This window comes from Podarcis melisellensis, assembly GCF_964234715.1.
Source record: "Podarcis melisellensis genome assembly, chromosome: 2".
Lineage (NCBI taxonomy): Eukaryota > Metazoa > Chordata > Lepidosauria > Squamata > Lacertidae > Podarcis > Podarcis melisellensis.
Genome location: NC_138529.1, coordinates 13475148 through 13499346, shown reverse-complemented (window position 1 = coordinate 13499346; position 24199 = coordinate 13475148). Strand labels below are relative to the sequence as shown.

At 45.4% G+C, this 24199-nt stretch overlaps 1 protein-coding gene across 1 annotated transcript in view; it reads right to left on the bottom strand.

Moving 5' to 3' along the window:
• Positions 1 to 23980, bottom strand: part of CS (citrate synthase) — a 32931-nt gene extending 8951 nt beyond the window's left edge. The window contains exons 1-6 of the mRNA XM_081898882.1: positions 23712 to 23980; positions 6111 to 6158; positions 5260 to 5367; positions 2591 to 2656; positions 2354 to 2485; positions 1663 to 1851 (exon numbers count right to left, since the gene is read on the bottom strand). Of these exons, the coding sequence (XP_081755008.1) occupies positions 1663 to 1851; positions 2354 to 2485; positions 2591 to 2656; positions 5260 to 5367; positions 6111 to 6158; positions 23712 to 23765 (597 nt within the window). The 5' untranslated portion in view covers positions 23766 to 23980. The remainder of the gene's footprint in view (positions 1 to 1662; positions 1852 to 2353; positions 2486 to 2590; positions 2657 to 5259; positions 5368 to 6110; positions 6159 to 23711) is intronic.
• Between the last annotated feature and the right edge of the window lie 219 nt (positions 23981 to 24199).

Sequence of the window (24199 nt, the reverse complement as noted above, 5' to 3'; positions counted from 1 at the left end):
CAAGAGTCATACAGGTAGGACTTCCTTCATGTGCTCATAGGCAGAGGACTGGCATTTGAATCACACTCCTGCCACACATTTCTACTCTTTTATAATAACAACTATTATTTCTTATGAGTCACTTTCCGCAATAAGTCTCAAAGCAATCTGCTGGCAACTGCAATGCACAAAGCAATTTGTTGGCAATTGCCAGGAGAACTTAACAAATTTAAAAGTGGTGTGAATACCAGAACACCCTAGAAACAAATCCCTCCGTCCCCCAATATAGAGATGAGTTTCCCCCCAAAATCATCCAGATAAAATATATAATCAACTGCTGGAGGATTTAACACTCAAATGCCTGGGATCAAAATGATACCAATGGCACCCCATGAGTATTCCACGGAAAAGGACCTGTTCTCTTGTCTAACTGCAGTGCAGTGGCTGGGCAGGGGACAAGCAGGAAAAGGTTAATGAACAGCAGAACTACTGCCTCCCCGCATCCCAATACTTTACCCCTTTACTCCAGACAGCAATGCCTCAGGGCAGATACAGGCCGGCAGAATTGGAACGGGCCAGAGACCAAAGTCTCTTTGCTTCAGTGCCGAGGGTGTGCACACACATTTTAGGTCAGGCCAGAGGCACATGTCATCTTGTTCAAGGTCTCATGTTAAAAAGGCAGTGACTGGGATTCCACATGGTGAGGACCAAGGTCTGTCTCTGTCACACACCTGACTTGTGTCCTTTACCATGCGCTTGAGGATCAGCACGAAACAAAAGCTGAAGTGGGCTGGCTCATTTCCAAGTCAAAATATGGCAGCCTTCAGCAGGGCTTGGTCAGGCTTGACACATTAGGTGTCTGTCTCTTTTTTCGGGAACAACTTCCACCTCTAGGTGCTGAAGCAGGAAGGATCATGCCCACAGCCCCAAACTCCACAATTCTATCAGCACCTGGCATTAGCAAATCAATCCTAGGACAAATGGTGTTCAGCAATCCTGGCAGCAGCTTTCCAATCAGTAAGCCCAACTCCCCAATATGAAGACCCGAGACAAACCAATGCAGGGATGGGGAAGCTGCAGCCTGCCAGATGTTGTGGACTACAACTCCCATCACCCCAATCACTGGCCATGCTGGCTGGGGCTGATGGGAATCCAATGGCATCTGGAAGCCCCAAAGTTCCCCACCACTGGAGTTCTTGGTGTTTGCCATAGCGTTTTTGGGGATTAAGCTGCAGGGCATGGATCATCACCACCCTCTGACAAGGAAAGCTTCAGATACATTTCCCCCTAGCCTTTTTAACATTCAGCAAGAACCATCCTGACATTCAAAACCTTATTCTTGCAACACTGAGTGCACGGTTTTCAGTTTTCAGCACACGCAAAGAAGGGAGAGGCTCAGACAATGCAAATTTATTTACACAGCCATAACCCTATGTTACGTGTCTATGCTTTGTGCATACAGGTATAAACAACAAAGTCCATGTTTACGTAGTCGATTATAATAAATCACCTGCATTTCTGGTATGTAGCTTCAGGACTTCACCTCCAGATGCCATCGATCAGATGCTACAGAAGAAAATACTTACAGCTTGCCCACCCGCCTCCCCCATTATTGGCTTGCCAAGCCGGCAAACGGCTCACATCTCTTCTGCACATGCGAAATGTTGCCCGTCCCGTGCTTACTTCCCAGTACTTGGTCCGGCTGATTCCCTCTGAATAGGCACGGGCAAAAGTGCTCTCGCTGTTGAGGGCGGTGACAGCGGCACTCAGTTGTGACATGGGGTGAAGGTTGGTGGGGAAGTTGTCCAGCATGGTCACCACATGAGAAGGCAGGGCGGCTCTTTTGGCCCACTCCCGGGACAGCCAGCTCACCTGAACGGAGAAAACACAAAGCTCTGCCTCAGTAACAATGAAGGAATCGGTGCTGAGCTGCGTGCAGCCTCCCTCTGCCCTTTGCTATCTCCTTCTGAGCCAGTGTGGTGTAGTGGTTAAGAGCGGTAGTCTTGCAATCTGGGGAACCGGGTTCGCGTCTCCGCTCCTCCACATGCAGCTACTGGGTGACCTTGGGCCAGTCACACTTCTTTGAAGTCTCTCAACCCCACTCACCTCACAGAGTGTTTGTTGTGGGGGAGGAAGGGAAAGGAGATTGTTAGCCGCTTTGAGACTCCTTCGGGTAGTGATAAAGCGGGATATCAAATCCAAACTCTTTTCTTCTGCTGCTGCTGCCATGTAGACACCTCAGTGCTTTCCCTGCCTGCTCACAGACACTCACAAAACCTCCCCAGGCTGCGTAATGGCATTCAAGGAAGGGCTGAAGGTATCAGCTGCAGCCTCCCATTCAGAGACTCTACTTCAGCCATTCCTGTCTCCTTACCTGTTCTTGCGAGGGGATCTCTCCCGTCACCAGCAACCAGAACAGCCCTTCGGGCAGGGGCTCTGCACCTCCGGGGGCTTTGGGCAGCAGCTTCTGGCATTCGGGGATGCTGTAGCCACGGAAACGGATGCCCTGCAGATGTGGCAAAGGCAGATTAAGAGGTATTCATACATCTCCATGGACAGGCTGCACAGCCAGACAGGTATTGTGACTACTACAACCTCAGGCCTCACTTACCTCATCTGGGTCCAGGACTGATGTCTCGTATATTAGCCCTTTCATGCCTCTCATGCCTCCGTAGATCTAGGGACAAAAGATGCAAGCGGTAAAAAGTTAGGACACACAAAAGGAAATACGTGCATGAACTATGGAATTTGCTGCTGCAAGGTGTGATAACTTAGGTTCTTCTTTCCCTTAAGCAATTTCACACTTCAAATAGGAGGTATCAAGGTTATTTCGTTCTAAATGCTATCCTTCTATCCCCACTGGTGCTTTGCACACTTTCTCCCTTTGGTGGTGGTAATAGCACCAGTGAAAAATTGAGTCAGGGGGTGCTGATAGGCCACCAGGGAAGGCTTATGGGCTAGCAGTTCACCACGCCTGGTTTAAGTTAACCCAAAATTTCAGCACGGCCCAAAGTCTGCAGCTAGAATAAATTGATACGTTGCACAAAGTCTGCATAATAGTCTCAGGTATACCACATGACGATTCTGGTGCAGAATTGTTTCCAATGCCCTGTTTTGCCAAAATGATAGCTTTATTCCCCACTCCTTGTCACCTCTGTAAGCTCTCGAGAGACCAGGAGGCATAGTGGCAAATCTCCTATAACCTTGGCTCTGGCTAAAATACTTCTTCCCCTTTTGTCAATGGCCTCAAAAACCAGACTGAAGAACAGAGTCCTTTTCAACAACCGTCAAGGCTCAGCTTTCCAGCTGGCACCGAGAATACCTTGCTACTGTGCACCAAAGCTGGAGGAGGCACCACTTCGCAAACAATTAATTAAATGAACTTCAGATTCAGAAACAAAACAGGAGATACTAATCAGCACTGCTTAGAGACTAGTATAATCAGGAAGCTGATTTGGCATCTAAACACTAGAGAAAGCCTTGGTACTGCAAACAACGAACTAGTAATGTGACCTCATTGCTTTAACAGCAGTTGGGCTCTCTTTGGCATTTTCTCTTAACGAAAAGTTACTTTTATGTCAGCTACCTTGCAAGGGGCTAGGAATGAAGCCCTCCAGACTTGCTCACAAGGGCTGCATCATCTAGGACAGAGCTTTCCAAACTGTGTGTCGCAACAAGTTAGTGTGTTGGCTGCAGTGTGTCGCACAATAGGTGTCCGTTATCTCTTATAATACGTTTGTTTAACCTCCAGTTTGCTAGTAAAACTGAGTAACTGTCACGAAATGATGCACGTCTAAAAAGTGTGTCACCAACATGCAAAGTTTGAAAAGCTCTGATCTAGGAGGTACCACAGCTTTGAGCCAGAGTTGTCAACCCTTGTTTCCAGTAATTTTTTAATAGAATAGGTACCGCTACTCACCATGAAGTTGTTACAGTAAGTGCCACCCCTTTTTTTGCAGTGAGTATGTGTATTCACAATTTGGACCACTGCACTAGGAGGCTCCATGCGCACTATGCCTCACTTCAAACTCAGAAGGCTATCACAGGAGCTCAACAACAAATATTCAATTGCTTTCATAATAAAAACATGGCTATTTGAGAAATGAAGTAGACCAGTGGTGTCCAAACCTTTTTCAAAGAGGACCAGATTTGATGAAGTGAAGGGCCATAAGGGTCTTTACCCTGGGAAATAAACTGCCACAGGGGCCAGATTCAAACTGACCGGCGAGCCGCATTAGGCCCCTGAAATGGACATACCTGAAGTAGACCATTTTTTTATTTAAACCACGTACTATCTACTCAAACAGTCAGCAGTTCTTCAAGGTCCCAGGCAGAGGTCATTTCTAGTTCTGCTTCTTGACAGCCTTTAGCTTGAGATGCCAAGAGCTTATTCTGGAGCTGTCACCAGAACATGCATCTTGTCTTTGACCCATATCCCTTTATTCACTGACTGTTCTTCCCCCTCCTCCTTTAAAAAGTGCTCTAGTGTCACTAATATCCTCAAACCCTGCTGATGCTTTGCCATGCCCGAAGTCTCATGGGTGGATTTCAATGCAGTGCTAAGTGAGGTATGCGTGCTCACAATGGGGCCCACTCATGCAACTTGACTCTCCCCCCTTCCCTGTGTACCCCCTAAAGCTATACTGAGGGGTTCCCCTAACCATCCAGAGCAGATTTAGAGGGCACAGGGAGAAGATGGGGTTGAAATCCTGTTGCACAAGCAGACCTCTGCTCTGTGCACACAGCAACCTAGTTGAATCCTACCCCATGTTATTGGCTTGACTAAAGAAGTCACAAGACATCATCTGTGAAACTTTCCAGGCCACGCTTCACCACCTCTCTCCAGGTTAGGACTGGGCAATATATTGATATATCATCCAACACTGGTTTGAAGTCTGTTTCATGATATCAGCCTCATAATTTTTGACCTGGCAATATATCGTGAATCATGGTGTTTGTGCATGCACTATGCAAAAATCACGATGCGGGGAAAACCGTGAAGCCAGCCAATGCCTCTACAAAGCTCCATCCTTATTCCAGACATCGTGATATATCAGTATATCACAATGTTTAGCTGGTGATATTGAAAACTAGATATTGTCCAGCCCCTACTCCAGACATTTTACCAGGGGACAAAATGCCTAAAAGTAGCACAGCACAGGGGCTTCTTTGCAACTCACTCCTTTAGACTGGTAGCAGCCTGCAGGTAGAGATGGAATTTCCTGCAGGATACAATGACTTGGATATTCTACTAACAATGATGACACCGGAAGAACTTACCATATCCACAGTGATCTGACCAATGACTGTGCTGCCATATTGTTGCCTGAAGCTTTTAAGTCTTGATTGCTCCTTAGGTATCATGTTTGCAAGTACATCTTTCAGGTTCTGGAAACAAAAAAGTGCAGCCAGATCTTACACACAAAGTTAAGAAAATGCCAGTAACCTAGTACTGCAAGAGACACGGGGTAGAATAAAGAGTGGGTGAGAATTAATAAATCCAGCACGGATTGCATTCTCTCAAGTACAAATGACAAAGTGAGTCACTAAACAGTCGGTATGCTTTATGGACATTTTCCTGGGGCAAACACTAGAACAGGGGTTGGCAACCTAAGGCCCATGGGCCACAACCGACCCATGGACCCCTGCCGCCCACTCAGTTGGCTCCTATGCACCACACTAAACAGGCATGGAGCAGAGCGGGGACCGCCTTCCGCGAAGCTGGCCGGCTTCCCATTGGCTGCAGGAAGCTCCTGCAGCCAATGGGAAGCAGCGCATGCCTCCTCAGTTCCAGAAGGAGTGCCGGAAATAGCGTTTGCACGTGTGTGCACACTCTGGCTCACCACGGCATCTGCGGGACTGTGAACCAGCCCAAGCCACAAAAACTTTGCTGACCCCTGCACTAGAACATAGGGAAAGTCCTGCTGGATCAGGTCAAAGGTCCAACTAGACCAGAATCCTGTTCCTGCAATGGCCAACAAGATACCAATGGGAAATTTGTAAGCGGGACCTGGGCACAGCAGCACTCTCTTCACCTGAGGTTCCCAGCAGTCCAGGATGTAGCCGGGGTCTAGAGCACCCAAACTCATCTCCCCCGAACAACCCACAAGCAATGAAAAAGAACTGCTTACCGTAGAAGCACTGGCATGTCTGGCAGCAAAAATGATACATGACGAGTTCTGCAAGGGAGAAAGAGACAGCAACTGAAAACACTTTCTTTACAAGTGGGCAGACCACCGATAACCTCACATGCATCCCAAGCAGATTTCCCACCACCACCCCATGGCCTTTCACTCCCATTTAACACCTGACTTGCAAATACACCTCAGTCCCTTGGTTATAAAGAGACTCTCTTGACAACATAGGCGCCAACTCTAAGGGGTCCAGGCCCCTTCGGGTCTCCCGATAAAATATTTGAGAACAATCAGGGGATGGAGGAGGCTGAGAGTGGAGTGGCTTCTGTGGCTGGTAGCTCCGCCTGCTGTTGCTGCCATGGATGGGAAGGGTGAGGGGAAGCAGCTCCTGGCTGGTGGCGGCAGGAGGAGGAGGAGGATGCTGAGTGCCAGAGAGGAGGAGCCATCAATCACTGAAGCCATGCTGGCACCACATTCAGCTCCACCCCCTGGCTCCTCCTGGAGTCCCTGCATCACACCTATGTCATGTGTGTGTCATCGGCTCCCTTCCAATCTTCTGCTCAACTTGGCACCTCTGCTTGACAACATCACACAAGTGATGTCTGCCATCATAGATCAGTATTTTCACTAGAGCACATGGGAAGAACATTTTGAAATACTTGGGAGTTTCCTTATAGCTCCTACCACCAATACAGAAGTGCATTCTTTGCAAAGAATCAAACAAATGTTTTTTAGATTCCCCCCCCCCCTTTTGTTAGGTTCAGGAACCAAGTTTTCTATACTTCTGCTGAGTGATAATACTAAAACCAAGGCAGGAGTCTTATGGTGAAGCAATTCTGAAATTTCAAACACTAGGCTTTACTTTCTTTGTTGCATTAATTGTATTCTCCCCGCCCCCTTCTCTCCCCGACACATTATGTCCTCATTCCTACAGCTTCCACTTTGTGCAATTTCCACTGGTTTTTGTACCCTGCAAATGTAGGATGCCTGGCATCAGCTGCCTAAGAGTTTTGGTCAGGACTCCATTCAGCAAGTGCTCATCATGAGTCATGTACACCAAGGAGGGTAAGCAAAAGTGTGCTACAGCTTCACAGTCCGGCAATCTTGCTGGTTTAGCAGCATTGGATACCTGCAAGTTGCTGAGTTTCCAACCTGTTAATATGTGCTAAGATGAGAATTACAGAGCCACAGGGTTGAGACAGACAGTGTTAGACACAAGCATTGTCTGCATTTAACAGACCACCACGTGGGTGATAATAATATTGCCCAAAAGGACTAACACTGAGAGATTCTTCACTAATTTCATCATTCAACAGCAGAACTTCAACTAAAAAGAGTTAAATATCAACCCTTGGAAATGTTCACCAACACCCTTACCCCAAAACTGCTCACAGGTCACAAGCCATATCAAAAGTTGTGTTCTGTGGCACTATGCAGGCACAGAAATAACATTATGCACACAAAAGAGATGGGTGCAAGTTGGTTGAATCTGTATCTGTTATACAGGCAGCCAAATTCAGCTTCCCACCCCTGCATAATTTTGGTCATTATAGTACTGTATTCAGATTTTTTTCTAGGGTTTATTATTTTAAAGTATGCACAGCCCCAATCATAATCTTTCAATTTTTAAGATTAAGCCTCCCTTGAGAGCCAGTGTGGTGTAGTAGTTAAGAGCAGTAGACTCGTAATCTGGGGAACCGGGTTCGTGTCTCCGCTCCTCCACATGCAGCTGCTGGGTGACCTTGGGCCAGTCACACTTCTCTGAAGTCTCTCAGCCCCACTCACTTCACAGAGTGTTTGTTGTGGGGGAGGAAGGGAAAGGAGAATGTTAGCCGCTTTGAGACTCCTTAGGGTAGTGATATAGCAGGATATCAAATCCAACACTCTTCTTCTTCTTGAGAACAACCCCAGTTATAAGCAGTAGTGCAGAAGGTTGCATATATGAACAACATAAACAAGGACACCCCCCCCCCAACTATAGTCCACGTTTTTGGCCCAACACACTTAAACTTCATAAGCACTTGGATCCCAGGTATGCATTACCCAAGGGGAGCACCTTCCAATCTCAGCTTCTCAAAAGCTACCAAACACAAACAAGGGTTGATAACTGAAGACAAGGAAACTGCATGCTGGGGGCGGGGGTGGGGGTGGGCAGAGGAAATCAAGAAGCAGATCCCTGCACAAGGAGTACCATACTGCGCCTTCCCACTGGTTGAGATCATCTGAAAAAGCATTGCTCTGCAAACCTTTTCCTTTGGAAAGCATGAAGAGCATGCAGAGCAAGATCTATTCTCAAAGCAGGTCTGTTTCTGTTGTGGCAACCTCCCTGTGGAACTCCCTCCCTTGAGTTGACGCTCTTTACGCCAGCAAGCAATGCCTGCTTTTGAAAACGTTCTCCAAGGTGCCTGAGGAACATGTCTGCTTTTCTGTTGTATTGCTGTTGCATTGCTTTTGTCATGTTCACAGTTACTCTCTTTTTTAAGTGCTTTAGAATATTTTGTACGTCGCCAACTTGAAAAGAAGTCCCAAATATCCATACTTTTCTTTGCCGTTTACGTCTAATCTTAGGAGAAAAGCTTTAGATGAGCAAAGGCACCCCTTCCAGTCACAAGCCATTTCCCCCTTCCCATTCTTGCAGCCCCATCTCCTACAATAACAGAAGATGCCGAGAAACAGGCAATGATATAGGAAGCGATGGCTGCAAGTGGCACTCAGCAGTGGAACAGCAAGAGAAACTAATTGCAAGGTAAGCATATGATATAGCTAACAGCTGACGTAACACATCTTAAGTGACAGAACACACACAGGAGCTGTCTCAGTACAGTTTGCCTTTGCAAGAAGGAATGCTTCTACTTTCTTGCACTCAAATGCACTCAGCTTTCCCCCAGGTGGCCTGTAAAACTTGGGATAAAGTGTTCCAATACCCAGAACACCAACCTACCTGATGGGGCACCTAAGAGAAAGGTGCATGCTACTACGGACAAAGCCTGGGAAGGAGATTTCCACATGTGCATGGACAGGCCCCCTTTAAAGTGCTAGGGCTAGGTTAAAAAAGGTAAAGGGACCCCTGACCATTAGGTCCAGTCATGGCCCACTCTGGGGTTGCGGCACTCATCTCGCTTTATTGGCCGAGGGAGCCGGTGTACAGCGGGTCATGTGGCCAGCATGACTAAGCCACTTCTGGAGAACCAGAGCAGTACACAGAAACACCGTTTACCTTCCCGCTGGAGTGGTACCTATTTATCTACTTGCACTTGACGTGCTTTCAAACTGCTAGGTTGGCAGGAGCAGGGACAGAGCAATGGGAGCTCACCCCGTTGCGGGGATTCGAACCGCCGACCTTCTGATTGGCAAGTCCTAGGCTCTGTGGTTTAACTCACAGTGCCACCTGCTAGGTTTACAACATGCCAGAAGCTAGAATTTGGCAAAAACCCTCTTTAGAGGGTGGAGAGTAGAATTAGGTAAATTATGCAAACATCCCTTTCGACCTAATGCAGGGATAACTAACATGGTGCCCTCCAGATGATGCTGGACTACAACTCCCATCAGCCCCAGACAGCATGACCATTGGTCAGGGATGATGGAAGTTACACTCCCATCTGGAGTGTACCATCTCAATGGATCAGATCTGAAGCTCTAGGTTGAGGACTCTTGTCTTCATTGCAAACCAGTCCCCGTAGCAGAGAGGAAGGAGGGGTGGGGGTTCATGGAATATGGCAGACAGGAAGCAGAAGAAAGAGAGCTGGCAAAGAAGGAGACCTTGGGCTTCCTTTTTTCCCCTTCTCACAGAAGCCTTACACTAAAAAAAACTAATCCCACCATCCTCATATGATTACAGCCAGACAGGAAGCTTTCTACTGTATAGTAAAAGAAACAGTCCAGACCACTGATGATTCTTTTGTCCCTCTGTCATGAAGTATTTGGAATAAACAAATTCCAGCAAATTTGAGAGGCAGCCAAAAGCCAAGGGACAGGTCCTATCAGACACTGACAGGACACAAGCCAAAGGGATTTCCGTGACCGCTTTCTATATTGGAACTCGAGCAACCTATGCCTCAGCTGAGCATATTCTGCTGACAGGAAAAGTGTTTTCAGAGAGAAATCAGGAAGACTCAGCATGACTCTAAGACTACATCAAGATGGAGGTTTCTTAAAACCAATTAGCTTATCAATCAGGTCCAGTGGCATCAGTTCAATGAACTTAAGCATGGAACCAGAGCCGCAGCAATACTGAAAGTACATTTAATAACTGGCAGCACTGCCAATTTGACAGAAAGCCTTTGGCCTGGAGAATATTGCATTAAGTGCCGTGTGTGTGTGTGTGTGTGTGTGTGTGTATTTCTAGATTTGTTTTTGGGGCGACACAGAACACCAAAAGTCCACACACACGCATCCTACATCTGTAAAACCGATGGCACCTCCTAACTTTTGAGAGAGGTCAGGACTCTATGGCACTATGGCATAGGACTCTATGGGAAAGGACTATAGCTCAACGGCAGAGCACATGTTCTGCAAGCAGAAGGTCTGTTTCAATCCCTGCTATTTCCAGTTAGGGCTGGGAAAAGACTGTTGCCCAAAACCCTGGAGAGCCACTGACAGTCAGCGTGGACAATACTGAACTAGACAAACCAATGGTGTGACTCTATATAAGGAAGCTTTCTATGTTCAGAGCCCACTACTGAGTAGGAAAAATAAAGCAATGTAGTCTAGGAATTTAGCCAAGTTGCAAGCTGCCAGTTTCCAATGAACGGTCCCCTGGGCACTACTGACAAGACTTTCCCAACCCCCAGCTGACTAGCTCTTCACTTGTGAAAGTGTCCTCTGAGCATCCTTTGAACACCTTTTTTGGCTCCCGGCTTACCTCTTCTATGCTTTTAATGCCTTCTGAGCAGCGCATACCTGCCTGCCTATCTTCCAGGACAGGCCACGCAGGAGCAACCGAGTTACTTGGCTCAACATGCGCTCCTCTGCGACTGATGACAGGTACTCCACCGCAGAGGCTGCTGGTGGCCAGGCCCATTGAACACAGTCCTGGAACATAAAGCCTCGTGGAACAGAAGGAGCGCTACCACAGCTCCACCAAGCAGTGTCACCACAGTTCTTCCAAAGTCACCCTACATAATCCAGGATAAACAAAGGCAGCAGCTTCCAGCAGCACTATGTTCTTTTGGAGCGACATTCATATGGCTTGACAACCATATGTCAGGAGTGCTCTGATGGTGTTTCCTGCTCGGCAGGGGGTTGGACTCGATGGCCCTTGTGGTCTCTTCCAACTCTATGATTCTAGGATCCAGGCTACTGCCAAAAATCAGTACACTGAAAGCTTTAACTTGCAACAGCTTTACCCTTCAGAGCAAATCAGCAAAAGCTTGGTCACTATTAAAAGTAAACAGCAGGATGCTTTGGGGCGAATGGTGTGGTTCCCAGAGCCGTATCTAAGCAACAAATATCCCTTTTCCACTCTGGACCTAGAGAACTATCTTGGGACAACCCTTGATTAGGAGGAGGCTGAGAAGGAGGAAAAAAACCATTCACATAAGACAAGCTGAAGATGGTAATTTCCTGCAACATTTACAGGGAGGAGGCCGAACCCTGCTATTTCAGGGATTAAGAGGACTGCATACAGTCACAGTTGTTCCTCAAGAAGAGAGAAATTCATGTCCTGTGAAGAATGCAAGAGCACTGTGATGGGAGTTCGCAATGGGAATCTTATAAACCTGTATTTTGCTATACAACTCGTGCACTTGGATTCTCTAGTCTGTTGCCTATAATGTTTCAAATTACCATATTTTTTGCTCTAGAAGACTCACTTTTTCCCTCCTAAAAAGTAAGGGGAAATGTGTGTGCGTCTTATGGAGCGAATGCAGGCTGCGCAGCTATCCCAGAAGCCAGAGCAGCAAGAGGGATTGCTGCTTTCACTGTGTAGCGATCCCTCTTGCTGTTCTGGCTTCTGAGATTCAGAATATTTCTTTTCTTGTTTTCCTCCTCCAATAGCTAGGTGTGTCTTGCGGTCTGGTGTGTCTTATAGAGTGAAAAATACGGTAGTTTGTGAAGTTTTTAACCTTAGTTACACCCGCTCCCCTTTAACAGGAGCAGGCTTGCAAATAGCCACCAACATGGGAAAGTAAAAGCTGTGTCTCATATTTTGAAACACATGTGGTTAACGTAGTTACCTAGGCAAGTGGGCTGGCAAGGAAGTGGGTTATTATAATCTGCAGGCAACATTTTGCTTTTGCAAGATAAAGAAACGCTGCTAAATCTGACGGTGCTGATTTTCTGTGTATGTGTGTGAGAGAGAAGAACAGTACACTTTGAGGATATCACAACCCTTTGGAGCTCACGGTGTTCCTGATGGATCAAGAAGCCTGTCTAATAAACTTCTGGGAAAAATAAAGCAGCATCTTTTATTATAACCAACTTAAATCACTGTGGCTTTAGCTGCTTTAAATAAAAACACAAACCTTATATTTAATATGGGTTTTAATTTTAAAAAATCTATTATACCAAAGTCTTCTGAATGTAATGCACATTTGTATGAGTCTAAAACTATAGGCTTAAAAACAACAACAATCCACCAGGTATTTAAATAGCTGACAACGTGGCACATAACAATTGCCACTGCTTTTCTGCCACAACATATACAGTGTCTCCAATGACTGTCAGATTCGGATTTTGCAACAAGTTGTTTCTAGGCGAACTATACAGATCCATTGCACAATAAGCTTGAGAGAAAGGTGAAAATATTTTATAGCACATGCCTGCAGTAGATCAGGGATCACTGGCCCTCCAGATGTTGCTTTGACCACTGGCCATGCTAGATGGGGCTGATAAGAGCTGGAATCCAACATCTGCAGGCAGGGTTTGAAATTAGCAGGGCACAGAGAACATTTTGTGCCTAAAGATTCTCCATTTGCAAGCACCTCAAAAAGTATGGGTGCAATTTTTTGTGCCTGGCTGACACTCAAGGATTACTGAAATGTATGTGCTTTGAATACTTGAAGTATATGTTAAGAATAGACATTATGTTAAGGAGTTTAATAATAAAAAGCAAAGCATTTCGAAAACTGAAGTATGGTACAGTGGTACCTCAGGTTAAGTACTTAATTCGTTCCGGAGGTCTGTACTTAACCTGAAACTGTTCTTAACCTGAAGCACCACTTTAGCTAATGGGGCCTCCTGCTGCTGCCGCGCCGCCAGAGAACAATTTCTGTACTTATCCTGAAGCAAAGTTCTTAACCTGAAGCACTATTTCTGGGTTAGCGGAGTCTGTAACCTGAAGCATATGTAACCTGAGGTACCACTGTACCAATATGTTTATTGTCAACACCAAATTAAACATGTATTAACGATTTCTGCTAAAAATGTGATATTAACAATGTGTCACTTAGGTGAATTGCATATTAATTCATGCTTATCAAAGCAAAAAATAAAGTGTTGCTGACCCCCCCAGTGGTGACTATACATTCTGTTTCGGCGCCCACAACCCAGGTCCCAGAAGCCATTTGGCTCCTAGCTTTTCTATCCCAGTTTCTAACACTGTCTGCAGGATCATGGTTCTATTCATATCATGAGTGCACTTGCCTGTCAGCCACCAGTTAACAAAATACAGAATACAAAACTAATATAATAAATGTGACATGATCCTGTCAGGCTTTAGAGTGAGCCAAGGAGCCTGCCATATTTGTAACCTCTCTCACAAAGTTAATAATAATAATTTATTATTTGTACCACACCCATCTGACTGCCCCAGCCACTAACTGAAGAGTTATAGTCTGTGTTGAGTTGCACCAGGAGAGGCTAGAAATACATTGCTGTATGCACTCAGTCAGAAATGCTCTGGTAAACACTACAGAATTCTGAGGATAAGCAATCCGAGAATAAGGAATGAGTTTCTTTCACAAGCTATTGTTTGCCTAGGAAAGAAACATCTAGTCAAAGTGCAAATGGAGAGCTGGAAAAGTACTCAAGTTTCTGGAGAACTTGTAAATCCATGAGAACTCTGGTATTTGCACATTTGAAAGGGGTGACGGTGAAAGAGCAGACACTCCAGCTATCAGCAGAATAAGACATTTCTGGGGTTCAGGAAAACCACACAATATAGTGACATGCCCACGTTAGTATCCACCTGACAGCATCGCACAGTCAAGTCTGATATCTCTACATGGAAGGACTGTGTATATTACAAGAAGTCCACCAAAAGGAGAATTGTTTGTACCACAAGGTGTCATCTTAACTGCATTATGATATTTCTTTGCTAGCTCTCTGCCTCTTCTGTGGCTCCACTTTCCTTTGTCCAACTTGGGGCTGCAGTCTTTGGCTAGGGATTAATTTTCATGAATCATCTGAAAGCCATTGTGCAAGCCAACTGTATAATGTTAGTAAGGTACTACAGTTGCCATCTGATTATTTTTATTAATAAGACTTATCTTTGTTTTTTCCATTGTGTATGGTTTCCAGCTCTTGTGCATGTTCTCTCTCTTTTAGTATACCAGCAGGAGCTGACATTGCTGAATTCAAGGATAAAGTATGTCAAAAAAACCAAACAAACCCCAACCAACCTCAAAAACCCTATCCTATTTTGCGCTCCCCATTTGTTCCCCTTTTCCTTGACTGAGTAAGCCTAAAATTTAAGTTGAAAGAGAAGGCATAAAGGAGACTCAGGTCCTAGATGCACTGCCCTGCTGGGGAAGGGCCTTCTCTCTTCAAAGCATGGGGAAGCTTCCTCGCCCCCAACAACCAGTACAGTGGTACCTTGAGTTAAGAACTTAATTTGTTCTGGAGGTCCGTTCTTAACCTGAAACTGTTCTTAACCTGAGATACCACTTTAACTTATGGGGCCTCCTGCTGCCGCCGCGTGATTTCTATTCTCATCATGAAGCAAAGTTCTTAACCCGAGGTACTATTTCTGGGTTAGTGGAGTCTATAACCTGAAGCGTCTGTAAGCCGAGGTACCACTGTATATCACACTTTCTTCCCACTGTTCTCAGTAGAACCAAGTACTCAGGACAGAATGTTACCTTTTGATTGATGCAGGAGTCCAAGATCCCATTCCCCACCCTGTATATGAAACTCCTCCACGGGCAAGTTCCTTTCTCAATGTGATATACCTCTCAAAAACGAAAACAAATACTATGCATACTGAAAACCACCACACTCAAGAATTGGGAGGGAAGGTGGCAGATAAAAGACTCCAATTTCTGAGAGTCATCCAAGTGGTTAAATGCTCAATGTGTTTAAAGTGCAGGATATGATTTATTTATAGTGCTGGATATTACTATTTGATTTATGGATTGATTACTGTGGAAGTGTGTTGAGCTTCTGAAGTTTGACACCAGTGAATCTTTGCTTAATTTCAGTTGAAGTTCTCCCTTCTAGGTGTTTGCATTATTTGGGTAACACCTGCAGGATAGGTACAAAAGGAGTAAGCTGTCTCTAGGGAAAACTAAGAAACCAGTGTTATTCACCATGTCTTGGTAAACCAATTTAAGAACAAATGACCATTACAGCTTCCAGAGCAGGAAATTATGCCTAGAGAAATCTAGAGTACTCTTAAAAGCAAGACTGCAGCCATTTTTATTTATTTTTTTGTTCTACAAATGAAAGAAAACAAGAAAGCCTCAAGCAAGATTGCATTGTATTAAAAATAAATAAACAGACCTATTCTTTCCTAAACATCTAAAGCATCTGGTGCTTTAGAAATGAGAGTCATGAAAGCTCTGACTCAGAAGAAGGGAAGTACGTAAACAGAAAGCAAAGGAAGAGCCTTAGGTCCTAAATAATCTCTGCCTTCATAAGAGACCAATATTTTTTTCAGAAAACTGAAATATTTCTTATTCCAATTTTGAATGCCTTCACTACCTCTTTTCAAGTATTGTACTGTGGAATATTTATCGCAGTTGTGAGGAAATTTTGCAAAGTCATGGAGAAAACCTGCTCACCTTGAAATTTAGAAACTGCAGTCGCTTTCCAGATGTAATATATGAAAACGGGTTTATTTTACTTTTTAAAGCATCCTAAGAAAAGAATGAGCAAGAGGGTAGAGAAGCAAAGATAATGAGCCCCATGTGCTTTCACAGGCTGTCTCCTAGAGCTTCAGCAAACATTCCACTGGAAGCATATGGAGTTGCTGGGTCAGAGGATTTACTAATAAACTACTCATGTAGAATCATAGAATTATGGAGTTGGAAGGGACCAAGAGGGTCATCTAATTCAACCCTATGCAATGCAGGAATCATTTGCCCAACATGGGGCTTAAATCCACAACCCAGAGATTAAGATTCTCATGCTCTACCGACTGAGCTACCCCAGTTAGGTTGAACACACTAGGGTTTGATAAGGTTACTACTGACAAGTGGTTATGCTTTACTACTGCCAGCAGCCTTTTTCCTTGGGACATGTTTTTACACCAAGGAAACAGAAACCCTGCACTCAACTGTGTTATTACATAATAATGACAATACTAAACCTAACCATTTCAGGATTATTAATGGACAAGCAAGGCATAAATATTATAAATGAAATAACCTGTTTTATTTTAATGGTCTAGTTCAGATTTCCCCTACCTAGTTCCCTCCAGATGTTTTGGACTACAACTCCCATAATCTCTTGGCCGTCTGCCATGTTGGCTGGAGTTGATCAGAATTTGTACTCCATAAGGTACTTGTTGAGGAAGGCTGGTCTAATTTGATCAAAATGTTTGCTATACCTTTAGAGAGAGCATCGCTTGCCGTTGACTGGTATGCTAAAGCAATAAAAGGAAGAACACTTAAAAGAACAGAATGGGAATACAGTAGAAACGTCAAGATAGAACTAGAACTCTGGACAAAAAACTGCCCCCCCATAGACCCTAGAAACTGTCCTTTTCCTGTGTCTTGTTTTAGGCTGAGCTTTCTAAAGTTTTGAAAACGGTCCCTATGAAGCAAGGAGAACGAGGGAGTTTTTGCATACATGTTCTTTAAAACCAAGAAAACAAATTACATATAGATTCCACGACCAATGGACATATCACACCTGAACGGCCTGAAGTGTATTATGTGCTTTTGCTGTGATATAAAAGCAATTTCCCACCTATAACTGAGAAGGAAAGGTTGCCCAGCCACAAGTTTGGCTCCTCAAAAGCATTTTAGCAGTGGTATGTTAAGTGGAGTGGGCATGCACATACATCTGCATGCACAGACAGAAGACAGCCGCTAAGGCAGAAGGGTCTTCGGAAAGTCTATGTTCTTTGTTCTGGAAGGGAAGGAATCCTCACAGCTTAGATGCATCCCTACTAGGAAGGTAATGGAAAAGTTCAGAAGCTAAACTGTCACACCCCACCCTTGCAACGGGAATACAGACAGCAGATCAGAAGACCTCACTCAAGATAATGCTGTCTTTCTGCAGAGGGCAGTTTATATCTGCCAGCAGGAGTCCGAGCCAATTAAGGGATTCCTATATAAATCTGTTCAGGCACAGACTAGTGAACAAGCTGTGACCCAGAGAGCCACATCCAACCTCTGCAGCAACATTTTCTGTGCTTTATTCCTTAATGCTGCTGGCCTGGATTTAGCCTGTTCTCTTGTGTGGATACTGAAGCTACATATAAAGAATATCCTAATAATGTTCCCGCCTTATTTGGAGGCACTGTCAGATGGCTCAGTGAATGCAACCTACTTTAAACAGACCTTAATGTTTAGCTTGACTGCATGCACCCAACAATAAGGGCAATTAAGGTGGCAAGGCCAGCCAAGCACATCCATGTCATTTTAACCTGGTTATCAGGATCTGGGTAATGCAATCCAGCCAACCGCCAGCTTGCCAGCAAAACTCAGTAGGACGATAACTCACCATGGAAGAAACGTGAATCATGCCATCTGACTTGGGAGGTCCAAACCGTGCAAAGGTTTCTCAAAGCAGCACTTGCCTATAGTACTAGAAAATGTTTTTTTCCTCTTACAGGTGTGCCAAATTAAACTGAGATACACATTCTCCTTCGGCCATCACTCAAGTCGATTTGACAAAAGCAGGAATACTGGCCCCTTTAGGGGGCCCAAATTCTAACATAATGGACTTGGGACGAAACTGTGACTATGGAATAGGAGTTATGAGAGGGACCTGCTGCATGTAGCAGACCCACTGCCAATCAGCAGGAAGAGTTTCCTACAAGATATAAAATCCCAACAAGCACCTGTTTGTTTTGTGCTTTTTACACACCTTAACTTATTTAAAGTTAACACAACATGGCTGTGAATTCATTTACTTACTTATTTATTTATAGTACTAACTATATTTATATACTGTCTTTTTTCCCAAACACTCAAATATATGCAATGGATTTTCATGCACATACTTTCTGAAAGAGATCCTCTCAATTACTGATATCGGGTTGTTTGCTTTTATTATTTTTACCCTGTTTTTCTGTGTTTGGACACACAAAGTAGCTTACAGAATTAAACAGACAAAAACCACCACTAAAACTAATGTGGAAGGCTCTGGAGAGCAGGGCTCTATTAGTTCCAGTGACAACAATGCAGGCTTCTTCCTCTTCGAGGGCTCCTTCTTAGGCCCAGTGCGGATATATCCTTAGTCTCCAACCAAGGTTATGTCTGTCATGGTTATCAGTCCTGATGCCCCTGCAGCTAGATTGCAAAAGCAAAGTTGCAGCCTTGGAACTGGTTTCCTTTTGAGGCTTACTGTCCCTACTGCAGAGTTTGAGCTATCGAAGAGACCACTCTGAAACATTGCTCCTTGTAGCGACTCCCAAACTTCTTTGATCACTCACTGTCCATTATCCAGCCTCAATAACTTTATGCTGCACATTAACCTGTTTGTCCTTCTGAATATCCACATGTAGAGTTCCAAGGAACACCCAAAAAGAGAAAATGCTGCATAACACTTAGGAACAAAGAAAGGGGGTTCTTTCAAACAGTCAAGGCTGCCAAGAGTTGCAGTTCCACATTATACTTATTCAGGCATTTGTAATAGGGTCTAACTAAAATGAAAGTGCATGCACAAACACCCTAGCTCTTGCATCCTCCAGGTCTATCATTCTCCGTGTGTTCCAATACATCTGCCTGCAGCAAGGAAGGCTCCTGTACTCATGGAAGCTTCCCTTTGTTCTGGAACCCTGTTTTTCCAGTTTTCCAAAATGCATGGGAACTCAACAAGTGCAAGTGGTTTCCCAAGTGCAGGCTGCTGCCCTAGAACACACAAGGGACAACAGCCATGGGAATGCAGAGCTAGTGTGTTCATGTACACTTTCCCTTCCTAGCATATTTTGGTTAGTCATTTACAAACAGACTACTCTCAACTCAAAACCCCATTCTTTAAGAGAAGAGCAGTGGACTGAGTTGCTGATAGGCAGAGTATTTGGTGAAGAGTTTACAGGAACAGTAGCAGAGCTGAGATTATTACCAGCACACCATCTCTTTCCGAAACAAGAAAGGTGCACTTCTATATGGCACTGACTGAGGCTGGGTGGATCTCTGAATCTTATATACTTCTAATTGCACAAGAACAACCAAATTGCCCAAGCGCACCCAAAGTTTCTCCCACACTCTTAAAATACAAATCAGGACAAGATAAGGAAACCACTCTTAGGTAAACCTTATGCAAACAAGAGCTTACTTCCTCCATTAATGCTTCAGGGAATACAAGCTTACATCCCGCTAAAGCTCTGGCTTTCTTCACCTGTAAACCAGAAGAATCCTTGGGGGGAAAACAGGTTCTGCCATCCCCATTACAGAATCCCAGCTCAGAGTACCTATTCAAACCTGAATGTAACATCTTATTGGCAAGTACAGTCTTAACATGTGCAAGCAAGAGACACATGCTCTTTAAAAACCACACAGTGGGTGGAATACGTTCAATGTACTGTATTTTTTGCCCCATAGGACACACCTAGATTTTGGGGGGGGGGGTGGGGAAATAAAGGGGGGAAATTATTTTTCCCCCCCAGGCACGCCCTGTGCTTCGGGGGGGGCGCCGGGCTCCCAAGGCTTGCGGATAGCTTCCTGAAGCCTGGAGAGCGAGAGGGGTCGGTGCGCACCGACCCCTCTCGCTCTCCAGGCTTCAGCAAAAGCCTGCATTCGCCCCATAGGACGCACACACATTTCCCCTTCATTTTTGGAGGGGAAAAAGTGTGTCCTATAGGGCGAAAAATACGGTACCACTAAGTGTGGTATGTGTTTGAGGAATTAGGCCCACTCATGCAATGGGACTCCCCCCCCCAATGCACTTCTAAGCCTGTTCTGGGGTTCCCCCAACAAGTTAGTTGTATCCCACCCAATGTTTTTGAGGCCATGGAATACGTATCACTGGGACTAACACTATCAGCATATATGCTGTGACTTGACAATATATTAAGTATGTCCAGCCAAAGAGCACACTCAAGAACTTGGCACTTCCTTTACACAACTCAGATAAAGCAATACAAGAGCAGAAAATACAAAAGACCAGCCTCCCCTCTTTGCAGCTAGCAACTGAAGTCACGTAGCTGCAACAGGGATTGCAGATGGAAAACTAAGATAAGGCAGACCTTCTCCTGCTACTGGCAATTATTGTTTGAAGAAGAGGCAGAAAAAGAGAACAGCAATTAAAAAGGAAGAGGGGGAAATGGCTGGGAGAAGAAATGATGGATTGGGAGCATAAAGATGAAGAGCTTATATTGCCAATGCAGGCAAGTGCCCACCTCAACCCCACCACATATTTTGTGCATACCTGCTTTCCCAAAGGTATGAATAGGACCAGAGACCTATAAAGGAAAGTTACCAAGGAAAGGGTGACACCTTTCTACAATGTACGCTTGCTCTGGGCTCCTTTGGGAGGAAATGAATGTAACAAAAAATAAATAAAATGCTAATTGCTCCTTCCTACAATGTACTGTGCAGTTGCCCCCCAACACATTATTTTCCCACCACTAAAAAAACACACCTGTTTGAACTTTCAGGGAACAGTGATTGGAGCCAAGCTTTTATTACCTTTACCAGCAGAAGGCACAAATTTTGTTTTATTGCAGTGTGTTTTTTTAGATGAGCATTTTTTAATGTTAGGTTATCTGTATGCTTGCTCTGGGTTCCTTTGGGAGGAAATGAATGTAACAAATAATAAATAAATAAAACATTAATTGCTCCTTTGTAGTTATAAACACTTGTGAAAAACATTCACATACTGTATATGGTTGAAACTGCAACCAGACACATCCCTGGAGACCCTTGCATATCCAGGATGGTTCTCAACCACACCAGATTTGAGCAGATCCAAATACTACATCCCAATAATTACACTATAAGCAAGACAAATACTCCACATGTAGGACCCACAATTTGCCTCCCCCTCACCCCTGCTCAAATATCTACAATTTCAGCCCAGCATTGTAAGTATCACAGAGAAAGCTGAAACCCACATAGACACTCCAGACACCTACATAATACAATTAAGAGTGCTGGAAATGCAATTACTCCCTGAAGAGAAAGAACAGGCAGCACACCAAGCAGCAAAATTTAAAAGAGAAATAAAAAGCCAGCAATCAAAAAAGGAAAAGGGGGGTGGTATTTGGGAGAGGATTAGGACCTGAGAGATGAAGAGCTTACTCGGGTCACTACAAGTCTGGCTCATCTGGCTTTTGTTTCAGACCCAAGTTAAGTATGTCCTAATTTTAACTTCACTATCTACTTGTCCTGCTGCATATCTGTACTACACAGAAACAGAACAGATTTTCTCAGTCATCAAAATTTAGTCAAAGTACAGCAACAGAGCAGGCAAAAGTCAGGAATGGGGAAAAGGTAAATAAGCCCAAAATAAATGCTCTGGGATTAGCCATTTGCAATCGATTGGTTAGGGAATTTAGTGAGTCTGGAGTTCAAATAAAATTGTCAAGTGGCCCTTTATCCTAGGGAAAAAGCCACAGCCAGACTTTTCAGCAAGACAACAGCAAACAGCATATTGAACTTTCAGTAGAAGGCAGAAAATTAGACTGTAGCAAAGGAGAACACAGATCACGAAGAAAAAATGGGCACTTGGAAAATAGCCCAATAGAAAGAGACTGCTTTCAAGAAATGTCACTTGTTACAGGATATGTGTACATGGTGCGTTTGATGCCTCTAATACATCCCACAACTTTATCACTGCAATCTTGCAGCAAAAGAAAATGCTTACTAGGAAGCTGCACTACTTTCCAAATACATTAGACTAGAGGCCTACTTTGCCCTTCCAACATTCCACCATGCTGGGGTGTGAGCCAGGCAGCAAACATTAATTTATAGATTCATGCATTGTTTCCCTTCCATGAAACAATTGCTAGTATTTCTTCCACTTTAGGAAATACTAGCAACCAGCAGCATGACGTTGATTACTCATCTTAAGGGATACTCCATCCCAACTTCACCCTTTTGACAGCTGACCCTTTTGCCCTCTAAGCATCCTAGGAGAAGCTTAAAGGTGATCAAGTTGTTTAATAAGGGTGGGGATCACACAAGAGGTGGGAAAGGAGGCACAGTTTCCTAGCTTAGCTACATTTCCACCAACATGCACCAGTTTAGCTGCTTCAATCCACATGCTATAAAAAGGAACCAGAATATGCCTGCTGCACCTTTCCCCTAGATACCAAACTTAAGACTGGGGGAGGGAGCATACAACCGCCCCTGTCAGAGGGAATGAGCAGTTTCCCATCCAGAGGTCACGTGAACAGGAAAAAGCCAAGTCTGCAATTGCCAAGGCCTGATATTCCCAAAACATATGATCATGGAAATCTCAAAATGAAGTCAACCCTCTTAATGGGAAGAGAGGAGAAAGGGATATATATTACACAGCAACAGTTTCTTCTTCTACCTCTTACCCACCAACCAACCACCGCAGTTCACCATTTCGTTGTCTTTCTATCATTCTCCACCCCACATCCCCCCCCGGGGGGGGGACATAATAAAGATCCCTCTCCCTTTAAGATTTCATACGGGAGGGGAAGCAGTAACCTAACAGGGTAATAAAGTCGAGAACATCTTTCAACAAGCCTAGACCTAACGCAACGTCCTCTGAAAGAGAAACGTGGAAGTGGAGCGGTGGATAAGGCGGTAGATAAGGCAGTCCCACCCCAAGGACACAGATGTACCCCAGCACAGGCCCCACTCCCCACTGGCATGGCTACAATCGCGTTACGAGACCCCGCGCCCTACGAATTCCCATAATCTTAGAGCTGGAAGGGGGTGCCCCCCCCAGGGTCATCTAGCCCAACCCCCTGCAATGCAGGATTTTAAAAAAAACAATTTTTTTTTTGCCCAGCGTCTCGAACCCACGACCCTGAGATTTAAGAGCCCTCCTGCTCTGATACGGGAACACCCAAGTTGCACAGAACCAGGGCAAGACGAACTCCCCCCCCCCTCCGCCCCCTGCAACGGCAGATCCCAAGGGATCCGGAAGATCCCAGCTGCTGTTCCTTAGCAAGAGTTGGGACGCAACCCCCCACCCCCCAAACACGCGCCACACAGCCTCCCACCCCTCGCGAGGCCTCCGGGCAAGTCTCGTGGAGGGCGCGGCCCCTTTAAGGGCGGCCCGTCACAGGGCCCGGGAAGGGCGAAATGGCCGGCGGGGGGGGGGAGGGAGGCGAGAGAGAGAATTTCACCTCACCTTGGCACCCAAGAGGCGCGCGGCCGCCCTGCTGCTGGCAGTCAACAAGGTCATGGCGAGCGAGGAGCGGCGAGAACCTGACGCGGCGGCGGCGGCGGCGAAGGGGCGAAAACCAGCGGCCGCCTCGAGGAGAAGAGGGAAGTCCGGGGGTGGGCGGGGGGGAGAGAAGGGAAGCAGGCCAGACCAAGGTTGAAGAGCGGCAGCAGACGCCTGAGGAAAGGAGCGGCAGCGGCTGCGCCCGGCAGGGTCCTCACAACGCGGCGGCGGCGTCAGCAGCGGAGGGGCGGGGCCTGGCCCCGGCGGAGGACCCCCAGGCTATTAACATAAACGTCGCCGAGGCGCCATTGGGCGGCGAGGCGGGAGGGGCGGGGCTTGTCCGCGGGCGGGCAAGGGCGTGGTGCTGCCTGGGAGTGAGGCGCCCGAGTCAGGCGCCTGATTTGCGTGGCGACAGCTCTGAAGTAGCCTCGTCTGCACACATATATATAAAT